General features: G+C 46.4%; 1 protein-coding gene across 5 annotated transcripts in view; it reads right to left on the minus strand.

Moving 5' to 3' along the window:
* The window catches only part of TBC1D31 (TBC1 domain family member 31), a 30,564-nt gene that overhangs the window by 10,963 nt on the left and 6,486 nt on the right, over positions 1 to 13,115 (minus strand). For 3 of the 5 annotated variants that reach the window (XR_015695599.1, XM_087706721.1, XM_087706720.1), the window contains exons 6-15: positions 11,550 to 11,709; positions 10,752 to 10,952; positions 9,020 to 9,193; positions 7,778 to 7,857; positions 7,535 to 7,681; positions 6,028 to 6,161; positions 4,716 to 4,849; positions 3,366 to 3,545; positions 1,640 to 1,872; positions 82 to 234 (exon numbers count right to left, since the gene is read on the minus strand). Coding sequence is in view for 4 of the 5 variants with exons in the window: in XM_087706721.1 (XP_087562847.1) it covers positions 82 to 234; positions 1,640 to 1,872; positions 3,366 to 3,545; positions 4,716 to 4,849; positions 6,028 to 6,161; positions 7,535 to 7,681; positions 7,778 to 7,857; positions 9,020 to 9,193; positions 10,752 to 10,952; positions 11,550 to 11,709 (1,596 nt within the window). In the remaining variant the exon portion in view is untranslated. The remainder of the gene's footprint in view (positions 1 to 81; positions 235 to 1,639; positions 1,873 to 3,365; positions 3,546 to 4,715; positions 4,850 to 6,027; positions 6,162 to 7,534; positions 7,682 to 7,777; positions 7,858 to 9,019; positions 9,194 to 10,751; positions 10,953 to 11,549; positions 11,710 to 13,115) is intronic. The other 2 variants (XM_087706722.1, XM_087706723.1) reach the window with 2 other exon arrangements.

Here is a 13,115-nt window from a genome sequence, read left to right on the forward strand (position 1 = left end):
TTCCCCCCCCCCCCCCTGAACTTCAGCATTCAGTTTTTGGATAACTCCCACTAGGAGCAAAAGATGTAACTCTGAACCTACCTCCGCCTCTGATCCGCTAGTTTTTCATCTTCGGTGAGGAGAATCTTCCTCCTTTGCTCCTCGGCTTCCTGAAGCAGCTCCTGCTTCCGATACCATGTTTCATCTTCTACTCGGTGCTCGATTGCTTTGGCTTCAATTTCATGCAGCAGCTGCCTGCAAGGAAGCATTTAAATCGGTGAAGTTCTGCTGTGGGGGTGAAGGAAACGTGTGGTCCTCTCTGGGCAATGTTGGTTTCAGCCACTGAATAACTCATGCTTCATCTGATATGTATTTGGGTTACGGGGTCAAAGCCAACTTTCTCCACACTGGAGAACACTGACCGAAGCAATTCGGAGCAAGCAAGGGTGGTGATACTCATTTTCTTTCTGACAATAATTCCCCCCCCCCAAAAAAACCACTTTCTTCTCTATCTCCCAAACATCAGGCAGTAGAGAAGAGACAGACTGTTGATCTCCCAAAGAGGCTCAGTTTACGCTGTTCATACACGATACCAGCTTACAGCCTTGTTCTGTCCTAGGCTTCCCAAGATCACAAAGCCGACTCCTCATCCCGATAAAGCCCCTTTTATTTAGTTTAAAGTGAATTCCTCTCCAGCAAAGTCCCAGCCAACAGTCTTTTAGATTTCACAACTACAGACCTTTATCAGGCTTGGAGAGCTGTCAAGCCGATATCTTCCAAACGCTACTCCGTAGCAGACAATACTTGGCAAGAAGTCAGGAACAGAAATCTTCACTCTAATGAATTGAACTAATTGTCTCCTGCAAACTCCCCTCCCCTTTCACTCCCCTTTATTCCTTATGGGAAGGGCCATTCACCGTCCACCTGTGGCCTTACTCCCAAGTCGGCCCTTGTTCCTTGGCTGTTCCCTTCTCCTGGAAGCTCTGTGCATGCGCACATAGGGAACAGGCTCCAGTTGTTCTTCTGCCCCACTGATGTCCGATTGCAAAGGCAGCTGATAACTGCCCCCTCTCTGCCTCCGACACAGAGCCCTCATCAGAGCTTTTCCCAGACTCCAGGACTGGCCCATGTTCCTCCCCAACTTCCTCACTGTCCGAATCTGCTGCCAGATCTGCTGGCAGGCCACAATAAACCTCATGCAATTGCATTAAGATCGTCAAAGTAAACTCACAAGGAAGAGTAAATCAACCTAGCTTATAGTCCATAGAAGTCCAGCAACAGGCTTTTCCAACCCCCCCAGTTGTGTTGGATTGTAATTCAGTCATCTTGGTCAGCAAAGGCGCCCTTTCTTGCTACAGATAGATGGATATTGCAATACTAACATACTGGCTGTACTAATAATGATTGGGAATTGAAGATGTGCTAGGACAATTCCAACCCACCCCTGTTGCTCCCCCTCTGGTCTGGTTCAGTGAAGATTACTCTGTGTAAATCAGACCAAAATGTGGAGAAAAAGGCAAATATATCAGGTGCGATCCCCTCCTGGCATCGAGTAACTGAGCCCAGGGGTCCGAGTGAGCCTTCAACAGTGTTATTATCATGTTCTTCCAAGTAAGTTTATGTTCATATTCATCTCTCCATCGGATCCAAGAACACCTACCTCTCTCTTAGGTACTCAATTTCCTCCTGCCTGATCCGCTCTCGCTCCTGGGACTGGTAATCCACAATGAACTTGGGGTACTTATTAAAGATGGGGTACTGCCCTTTGGTCAGTGAGGCAAAGTCCTCCAGTATACGAACGGGGTGGATGTCGTCCGGGGTGCACTCCATGAGGTGGTAGGCCTCCCGGATTACCACGTTGACGTCCAGGTGGTTCCGATGGTGGAAGAAATACTGCAGGCCAACGGAAGCACAAAGAAATCCATACTCAAGCTCCTACCGCTTTTTTCAATGTACCATACTTTTCGGAGTATAAGACGCACCTCCTCCTCCGCTAAAAGAGGGCAGAAATATTGGTGCGTCTTATACACCAAATATGGCCATTTTGGGCCTCCTGAAATCCCTCCCTGAGCGTCCCGTTTTCACCAAAAACAGGCCTGATTTTTGCAAAAATGGGGGCGTGCAATGGGTTTGGGAGGCCTGCAGAGTGCTCCTGGGGGCTGGGGAGGGCAAAAACTATTTTTTTCTTGTTTTCCTCTTTGAAATCTTGGTGCATCTTATATTCAGTGTGTCTTATAGTCTGAAAAAATATGCTATTCATTCGTATCCCACCTTTATTATTGGTACAAACAACCCAAGGCGACAAACACATCCAATACTTCTTCTGCCCTCTGTTTTCCCCACAATAACAACCCTGTGAATTGAATTGGGCTGAGAGAGAGGGGGGGAGGGGGAGTGTGGGAGAGAGAAAGAGATACTGACTAAGGGCACCCCACTGGCTTTCGTGACCAAGGTGGGACTTCAACTCATAGTTTCCTCTTTTCCTAGCCTGGATGAGGACAGAGGCCCCCAAACGCTGGGCTGTGGCCCACTACTGGGCCTTATGCTGTTTAGAACTGGGCCGCGAAAGTAGTGGGGGAGTACACACTTGTGCATCCCTACTTGGGCAGGTACAGGGGCCTACACTTCATTTGCACAAGCAGCAGGCAAGTGTGTGTCCGTCACTCGCGCAAAGGGAGTGGCGCACACGCATGTGAGCTGGCCAGCCCTCGTGTGGAATTTTCCCCTTTCTCTCTCCCCCCCCCCCCCCCCCCCCAGTCTGCAAAGCCAGAAAGGTTGAGGAACTTTGGACTAGGAATCACAATCAGAGCTGCTCACCCTTGGAACATACTCCTTGGTCAAATTGTTAAGACACCAGGCTAAAAAGTGGGAGGCCACGAGTTCAGGTCCTGCCTTAGCCGTGAAAGCCAGCTCAGTGACTTTAAGCCAGTCTCTCTCTCTCTCTCTCTCTCTCTCCCTCCTTCTCTCTCAGCTCAACCTACCTCACAGGAAAAGATCACAAGGAAGCTGTATTGGATATATTTGCTGCCTTGAGGTCTTTGTAAAAAATAATAAAGGTGGCATACAAATAAGTAAGTAAGTAAGTAAATATCGTGTTTCCCCAAAAATAAGACAGGGTCTTATTTTCTTTGGAACCCCCCAAATAAGCACCTGGCCTTATTTTTGGGGAGGTCTTATTATTTTGAAGTGCAGGAGGTGGCGAGTGTGGTCACCTCATGGCTGCTGCTGTGTTGCAATATTTTGGGGGGAGGGCTTATTTTAGCGCATGCACTCAAAAGCCAAATTGGGCTTATTATCTGGGGACGTCTTATTTTTAGGGAAACAGGGTACATACATACATATACATACATATATATATACACACATACATAAAGCAAGGGACTTACCTCAAAGTCCTCCTTCCGATTGCAGTGAAGCAATGGAGCCCTGGAGCAGATAAGGTAGGCAGCCACTACCATCAGCAAGTAGGAGGGGTGGTTGGAGAAGATATTATCAAACATTTTCAGCCATTCTTCCCTTGTCAGGACTTCAGAGAACATGGTTTCCAGAAGGGGCCAGGCATAGCACTGCGGTTACAGGAAGAGAGATCAGTTACAGCTACTGGATCTCTTGCGCACCATAACAAGAGATCAGCTCAAGCACAAAACATCTGGGGAGGGGGGGAGAGTTTATTATGTCTTGGAAAATTCAGGTTCCAGTTGTCCAAGGACCAAATACTTGGAACAACTTGGCTTGGCGTGACTAAATCTGGGAGATTTAGAGGACACGACTTTTAAAGGGCAGCTTTGTTATGTACAGAATTACAATCCAACAGATTGACTGAAGCTCTGGCAGTACAGTGGTTAAAGTTCAGTACTGCAGGCAAACTCTGCCCACAGCCCGGAGTTCGATCCTGATGGACTCAAGGTTGACTCAGGCTTCCATCCTTCTGAGGTTGGTAAAATGAGGACCCAGATTGTTGGGGGCAATATTCAAATTATTTGCCGACATTTTAAGTCACTCAAAGAGTGATGTAAAGCGCTATGGGATGGTACATAAGCCTAAATGCTATTGCTATTGAAGATTGCAATCTTTGGTTATAAATCAGGGCTAGGAACCTGAAATCACAGAGCCTTCTATGGTTTTTTATTTTATCTTCTGCATGATTGTTTCCTACTACAACTGCCACACTGGAGGCCAAAAAATGCAGAAAAATTGTACCATAAACCTCAAATAGACCTAGCCTAATTTACACAAAAAATGTAAGGTACCACTTTGAATGCTTATACCCCAAGTTCACAAAGTACAAGCTGAAAATGTGGGGGTCAAAATCTCTTAGGATGGAGGGGTGACTGCCAGATAAATGCTTCCTTGAGTGTGTGGGAGCCCACCTTGAATTTACATTCAACATATTAAAGAGGACGATGTTAAATTTTAGAGTTTTTGACACCTTAATGTCGTACATTGGTGTTTGCCAACCTCAGCAACTGTATGAAGTGTGGACTGCAACTTCCAGAATTCCCCAGCCAGTCATGCTGGCTGGGAAATTCTGGGAGTTGAAGTCCACACTCTTAAAAAGTTCCCCAGATTGAGAAACACTGCTCGACACAACAACAGACTACCTTCCCACATCTTTCTTAAGCCACGATGTGGTTCGATTCCACACACCCAGAGGCCAAACCCTCAGTTGCTTGCAAACCATGGTTTATGGCTCATCTCAATGGTTCAAGCAGTTTCTTTTTCCTTTTCTTTTTTACCTGGGAGGTTATATTGTGCTTCATTAAATGGTGGAGGAGCTCTTTGTCATGATGTGCCAGGATGTTTTCCACCATGCTGAGGACGTTGATGGGAGGGTTGGGGAAAAATTCAAACCAGTGCTGACACCAATTGACTAAAAAAGAAAACACAAAGAACTTCTTCAGCGGTCAATGGCCGTGTCTCAGTGAAGGGTTACCAGAAGGCAAGGCAAAGATTTGTTTCTCTCACAACGGCAAAGTTATGACCTCAAAGTGGCCCCTTTTTTCCTCAACACCAACGGTGCCACCTGAGGAAGATGAGAATTGCAGTCTAACACATCTGGAAGGCACAAAAATGAGGAAATCTAAGGGCCCTGAAGGAGTCCTCTGGATGCCTCTGCCACCTGCATTGTTTTTCCTTGACAAAAATGGAGGCTGGAGCCACAACTAGCAAGTGGGGAGTTCTGATTCCTCCACCTTCCCAAGATGCTCAGAGGCTCCGAAGAGAAACAGAATTGCTCCAGAGTTTCAACCGGGCATGTTTTTTTTTAATGAAAAAAATACAGGTAGTGCTTGAATTATAGCTATTCCTTTAGTGACTATTCAAACCTACAATGGCACTTTAAAAAGTCACTCACTGCCGGTTCTCATATTACAACCGTTGCAGCATCCCTAGAGTCAAAATTGAGACCCTTGGCAAGTGACTCATATTTATGACGGTTGCAGCGTCCTGGGGCTCATGTGATCCCCTTTTGTGACCTTCTGACATGCAGTCATAATGCAACACTGCAGGCTACTTCTGCTGCCTGCCGGCTGCCTGCAATTTAGCAGTTCCAATCTCACCAGGCTCAAGGTGGAGTCAGCCTTCCATTTTTCCGAGGTTGGTAAAACGAGGAACCCAGATTGTCGGGGGCGATAGGCTGACTCTGTAAACCGCTTAGAGAGGGCCGTAAAGCACTGTGAAGCGGTATATAAGTCTAAGTGCTATTGCTAAAGTCAATGGGGAGGACAGATTCACTTAACAACAATGTTCCCAACTGAGCAACTGCAGTGATTCACTTAACAGCTGTGGCAAGAAAGAGGGTAAAATGGAGCAAAATGCATTTAAGAACTGGCGTGCTTAACAATAGAAATTCTGGCCCGAATTGTGGTCGTAAGCCAAGGACTAGCTGTACTCAATGTCAATCTTTCCACTTAGCCCGTTGGTGGACACTTGCAGCTCCCCCCACTGAACTGAATTCCAGTGTCCAGCTGGCAACATTAAAACTCTGCCAGATATCCCACAGGCCAGGAGGCCTGTCGCGTGGCCTTTCCATCAAAAACCCTTCCTTACTTATTACAGTGGCCACCACCTCAAAGCAGATGAGCGGATTGTTCTGGAAGAGTTTGACGAAGGGGAAAACCAGGAGAGGAATGTAAGGCATCTCGCCAAAGATGGTGGACCAGTGAGCCAGGCCAGAAAGGGTCCTGGGGAGAAAGAAAAAGGAGCTGTGTGGAAAAGGCAGGCAAGAATCTTGCACAATTAAAAAAAAACCCACAACAACCCAAAAAACAGATCCTTCTAAAACAGCTGGGGAATTCTGGGAGTTGAAGTCCACACCAGTTAAAGTTGACCAAATTGGGAAATACTTCTCAAAGAACCTATTGAGTAACAGAAATTATTTCCCCTATTAAGGTTCATCTAATCACAATCATAATCACAATCAGGAGGCTGTGAGTTCGATCCAGATATTTCTCTCTTGGGGCACTCAGAGAATATATCTGCTGAACAAAACTTCGCATGGGCGACAGGAAGGGCATCCGGCCATTAAAACACTCTGCTATGATGATTAAGGTTTAACCACAATTAGGGTTAAGCACATCCTAGATCAGTCTTTTTTAACTGTGGCAAATTTAAGGACATGGACTTCAGCTCCCAGAATTTTGACTGCAGACTTCTATTTAATCCCTTGTTACTGAAACAACCACGAAATTATTTAGGTCTCCGACAAAGGAATAAGGAAAAGTCACTCACCTATCCTACCTGTGGATAGGCATTGACTTATGACCAGTTGCTTAGCAACTGTTCAAAGTTATGACAGAATCCAGAAATGGAAATGAGGAGCCGGATTTTAAATTCCAATGTCATTTGCATTTTCGATGCTTGGCTACTATTTACATTTACCGCTGTTTGAAGCACTCCGGAGTCCCCTATTACAGATAGTCCTAGACTTACTTGTTTAGTGATGCAATGACCCACTTTGCAACTGTCACAATTTACAACTGAAATTGTGGGCTCAAATTGTGGGCCGAGGTGGCGCAGTGGTTAGGGTGCAGTATTGAAGGCCACTACTGCTGACTGTTATCTGCAGTTCAGCGGTTCTAATCTCACCGGCTCAAGGTTAACTCAGCCTTCCATCCTTCCGAGGTGGGTGAAATGAGGACCCAGACTGTGGGGGCAATATGCTGACTCTGTAAACCGCTTAGAGAGGGCTGAAAGCCCTATGAAGTGGTATATAAGTCTAACTGCTATTGCTATTGCTAAATTACAGTTGTAAATCAAGGGCTATTAAATGAGCCACAGTGGCCAGATCGCAGTACTGCAGGCTACTTCTGTTGCCTGTAGGCTGCCTGCAATTTGGCACTTTGATTCTCACAGGCTCAAGGTTGACTCAGCCTTCCATCCTTCCGAGGTGGGTAAAACGAGGACCCAGACTGTTGAGGACAATAGGCTGATTCTGTAAACTGCTTAGAGAGGACTGTAAAAGCACTGTAAAGTGGTATATCAGCCTAAGTGCTATAGCTATCCGTTTAAAGCAAATCCACCCCACATCTCTGGCATCAAATAATCCGCCTCTTACCTTTGTAAGACTCTCAGGAGTTTCCTGCTTTTAATTGGGTATTCATTCTGAAGGTGTGCGAAGGCCGAATGGGTCCCTTTATCCAACAGGCTGTTAAAGGCCAAGTGATTTTCGGGGAGGTGAAGCAAGGCGCGCCAAATAAACATCCTGCAATCGTAAAGCAAATGAGCAGGGCAGGGCCAACTTTGGCTGCGTGTTTAGACTGCAAAAACAAACGGGCTCAGCGTGCAGCACTCCACAGACCTGTATTTTGCTGGATACTCTCCAAACCCTTTTAGCAAAGCTTGGAGACGCTTCTTATTCAGCCCCTCCGGCAACTCATTCTGCAACAGGAGTGAGAGGGTTATTTTTTCTTTATACGGGCTGCAGTTCTCCCCAAGAATCTTCCCTCCATTCTGAATGTGGCAATTTGAAGAAACTTATCTCGGCTTTTCCTTTATATCCAATTATCATTCTCTGTGGCTAGCACTGATGATGTTACCTGGTTTGGTAATGAAATGTCTGCAAGGAAGCCACCAAGCTCAGAGAGCACCAAGGACCTCACAGTTCAACCCTGAGCTAGGAACATTCTCTTTTATTGGTACCACATATAGGCGTAAGACACTTCAGAAAGCACACAGATAGGAGAAACTTGCATGTAGGCATGCTTCCACCAGTGAGCACTGATGATATTCCCTAGTTTGGTAATGAAACGTCTGTACGTAAACGCTGGTGGACGTATGCCTACATACAAATTGATCCTTTGTGGGCTCATACCAAAATAATAATAAAATAAAATAATAGCTAGCACCAAAATAAAATAAACCTTTCTTTCTTGGGCCATTCAGCTTGTTCTGTTCCTTTCTGCTGTATTCTCCTTCCCCCACTTCAAAAACCTGTGATTAAAGATTAAAGACAGCTGCTCAACCTCTCCCATAAGGGATCACAGAGTTTGTGACCTAACTTAACTTCCATATTCAGACACTCAGGATTATAGTCCTGGGGATTTTCAGATGATGGACAACCATCTGCTGGAATGGTGGAGTTCAGAATTTGGGCTACAAACACACACACACACACACACACACACACACACACACACAAACACACACAGAAAAATACTGTTCCCAACCCCACTTTCAGTTCACATAAATGAGGTCAGACGTATCCATAGCAATTTTGCTCAGATACAGCGGAAACCCCGAGGCAGAGGGAATGATCTCCCTGGGATCGTGAATTCCTGCACTGAACCGGGGGTTGGACTAGATGACCTTGTGGTGTAACCCTTCCACTCACACCTATGAACAAGTCCCCCATTGGAATCTCTCTCTTAATTTTATTCCCAGTAGGCTATAATAGCAAGGTATTTTGGAGGGGTGGGGGGAGGAGAAGAGGAGAAAACATTTCTATATTTATGTAAAAGAGGCTCTTAAGTGGGAAAAATCAGGTTTGTCTTTTTTTACCTCAGCCACCGTATTTGAGGCTCAGTCATGAGGCCGCTCTTACCTCCTTGTCCTCATACGACACTTCGAGTGGAGGCTTCAACGCCTTGGATTGGATTTTGCCTTTTTTGGCTTTCCACGGCCTCTCTGAGGTTCTGGAAGTGACTCTCATGGTAAGTTTGTTGGTCTCCAACTTGCTCTTAGAGTCTTCGATCACCTTAAACAGCGGTGGGGGAGGCTGAAAAGGCCAAGATTTCGGGTAGTTAAAAATCCTCCCTTGTTGGGACTAAAAGATGTACGGGAGGATGCAGGGATGGGAGTATTTGTTCTTAAGTCGAGCCCCTCTGGAATTCTGCTGACCCTTATCTGTTCTGACCCCCCTCCATACGGTGATTCATGCCGACACAAGATTACTGCTAGACAATTTATTCACAGTAAAGTAACACACCGACAAGACTTTGGCAGCAACTCAGACTTCCACAGATAAGAAATACACACCAGAGCTTCTCCAGCTTTAGTATAATAGTTGAGTCCTGCAAACAGCCTCCTCCCAAAGTCTCCTCTTATATACTCTCTTGGGAGGAGCCTAATCACAACCACCTGGGTCCAATTATCTCCTTTGTCTCCGTAATTGTTGCCGGCACTTATCCGCCCGTCTCTGCTGGCCGTCCGGGACCAATTCCCTCTGCACCTCATCACTACTCAAGGGCCTGACGTCTTCACCAGTGCGCCAGGGCCTGACGTCAGGGACAAACTCCCTTTGGCTTTCACCGCTGCTCCATGCCTCAGGTGCCTCCTGGTGGCCAACCAGCCTCTCTGGTCTCTGTTTGGAGTCTGGAGCCTGCCCAGGGTCCTCCACATCTTCCAGAGCCAACTCATAGGGTCCCTCGCTATCGGAGCCTGTTTGCAACTCCAATGGCTCCTGCTGGGCCACACTTACCTAACTCCAAGCAGTTGCTAACCATTGAGACAATTCCTGTCCATAGGTATTTTTTAGCAGTAAATCAGTTTAATTGGACCTTCAGGTATGGAGATGCTCTTTCACACCTGATACCAGCCATTGTATTAGGCAGCAGCACTAAATAGGCATTCACATTCTGTTGTGGTATAATTTATATATTCAGACATAGTGTATGATATCAGCATAGGACTTGTATTTTTTTAGCCTGAGTTTAAAAGTGCATGCATTGTGTACATCTCTCCTTCTCTAGGGCATGCCAAATTTTCCAACTTTCAATTTCCAAACATAAGGGGCGCTCAAATGTTGTGACGTGCCTTGGGGATGGTAAAGATACTTTGGTTACTTTAATATAATGTAGATGTGGTTGGTAAATAGCTACATTAATGTTTAAATATTTTGCTTGGTTCATTAATCACGCCATGCTGATAGTGAGGACTAGTGTTTGCAAAAGCCCCTTTTGCTAATGATTTCTTTTTTTAATAGCAATAGCACTCAGACTTACATACCGCTTCACAGTGCTCCACAGCCCTCTCTAAGTGGTTTACAAAGTCAGTCTATTGCCCCCCAACAATCTGGATCCTCATTTTACCCACCTTGGAAGGATGGAAGGCTGAGTCAACCTTGAGCCTGACTGCCAAATTGCAGGCAGCCGGCAGTCAGCAGAAGTAGCCTGCAGTACTGCATTTTGACCACTGCGCCACTGGGGCACAGGAATTTAGGAATAACATGCCCTGATAGTTTTCATTGAAATGTCGTTCCTGAGCAGCCTGTCTGCATGTGTCCAGATCAAACACCTAAAGGAAGGAAGGGGAGTTTGAGGGTTTCCAAGTCTAACCTTGTTGACCTCTTGGGTCAGAGCCTGGATGCTGTAAATGCTAAGGCTGCCATTCTCCATCACTGCTGCAATGTACCTTCCAGAAGGGCTCATGGCAGCCATGCTGATGCCCTCTTCATGACTGCCAAGGTCAAACAGCAGCTTGCACGTACTGATGTTGATAAATCGCATGATATTATCTTGGCTCAGCACTCCAAGGACCTAGAGGGAATGAGGGGAGAAAAAGGAGGGATTTAAAAGACAGTTCATTTGCATTCATTTCAGTACAGGTGGTCCTTGGCTGATGATGAATGGCCCCTCCCAGAGAAAATACAAGAGGAGCGAAAGGGGAGTGGAGTTTGCAGGAGACAATTAGTTCGCTTAATTGGCTCATGACTCTCCGAGACTCCTTGCCAAGTTTTGCAGATATCGGCCTGGCAGCTCTCTACGCCAGATAAGGTCTGCGATGGTAAATCCTCCCTTGAAAGACTTTCCTGGATGTGAATGAGCAGAATTCACAGTCAATTAATAAAAGGGTTTTTTGTCGGGACCAGGAGTTTGCTTCATGCTCTTGGGAAGCCTCGGTCAGAACAATAATAGCAATAGCACTTAAGATTTATAAACCACTTCACAGTGCTTTACAGCCCTCTCTAAGCGGGTTTACAGAGTCAGCATCTTGCCCTCAACAATCTGGGTTCTCATGCTAAATCTTAAACCTGGATCAGGGAGCTGGAGTAAGGTGGAAACAAGTCTCTAAAGTATGGAATAATACCCATTCAATGATTATCTTCTTTCTGTGCTTCAGCTTCTGTCACTCACCTGATTAGAGCCCCCATCAAAACTATCAGAAAGAAACTCCAGGTGTCGAATGGCTCGTACTTTGGTGGGCATCTGGATAATTCGTAGCAGCTGCTTAGACTCCAAGCACCATAGGTGAAGGTGATTTGATTTGCCTCCCGCTGCCAGGATACGGCCATCTCTAAAATTCCATACAAGACAACGGGCATTAATATACTCATCTTCATGGCAGCTTAAATCTCAAACTCAGTTTGGAATAGAATGGAATGGAATAGAATAACAGAGTTGGAAAGGATCTTGGAGGTTTTCTAGTCCAACCCCTTGCCGAAGCAGGAAAAGCTATACAATTTCAGCCAAATGGTTGTCCAATCTCTTCTTAAAATTTTCCAATGTTGGAGCATTCACAGCTTCTGGAGGCAAGTTGTTCCACTGATTAATTGTTCTAACTGTCAAGAAATCTCTTCTTAGTTCTAGGTTGCTTCTCTCATTGATTAGTTTGCATATATTGATTCTTGTCCCTCTTGACTACTTCTTCTTTGTGGCACCCCTTGACATATTGGAACACTGCTATCGTGTCTCTAATCCTTAATCCTTCTGTTCATCAAACTAGACATACCCAGTTCCAGCAACCGTTCTTCAATGGTTTAGCCTCCAGTCCCCTACTTCTCTGCACTCTTTCTAGAGTCTCTGGATCTTTTCTACATCGTGGCGACCCAAACTGGCTGCAGTATTCCAAGTATGGCCTTATCAAGGCATTATAAAATGGTATTAACACATCATGTGATCTCAGGGACGTGCAGTCACTAGAGGCAAGGGAGGCGGAGCCTCCCCAGTCTCCTGAGAGAAAGGAAAGAGTTTTAAATATTTTTTTTTAATGAATTAAAGCCAGGATAGTTGCTACCAGATTTCAAGTCACGGTGGCTTGGTGTCTGCTCTCAGTGTTAACTAGGAGGAGGCCAGAGAACTCGGGGCCTCTTTTGCTTAAGGAATTTTTCGCCTTTTAAAAGTTAAGGCGGAGTTAAAAAGCAAAAGATTTAATATGCAAAAGAGGCACTGATTCTCCCGCCTCCTGATCTGGGAGCAGCGAATCATGTCTTGCACTTGAGCGACTGCGCAAGTGCAAGGGTGATTCTGGAGAGGTTTTTCTTTCACCAGCCGCCATTTCTTCTGCAACCAGCCCAGCACCGAGCGGGGAGGAGGAGGAGGAGGAGGAGGAGGAGGAGGAGAGCGGTGAGCCCTTGTGGCTGGCTGGGGAGGGACTCACCGCTCTTCTCCCAGCCAGCCAGCCACTCACCCCCCCTCCCCCGACCTGCTCCCTGCTTGGCCGGCCAGCCGGCACAAAGACTCACCGCTCTTCTCCTCCCAGCCAGCCAGCCACTCAACCTGCTCCCAAGAATGTCAGCGGGGACGGAGGAGGCGGGGGGCGAGGCGGCAGAGCGCAGCAGCGGCGAGAAGCAACACCCCCGCCGCTGTGTCTGACAGGCATCTCGCGTTTATGTCCATCATAAACGAGAGACGCCTGTCGGACACAGCGGCGGGGACGTTGCTTCTCGCCACTGCCGCGCTCTTGCCTCACCAACGGTATCC

Source organism: Thamnophis sirtalis, unplaced genomic scaffold (assembly GCF_051295495.1).
Source record: "Thamnophis sirtalis isolate CommonGarterSnake01/CBP01778 unplaced genomic scaffold, rThaSir2_p1.2 scaffold_2, whole genome shotgun sequence".
Lineage (NCBI taxonomy): Eukaryota > Metazoa > Chordata > Lepidosauria > Squamata > Natricidae > Thamnophis > Thamnophis sirtalis.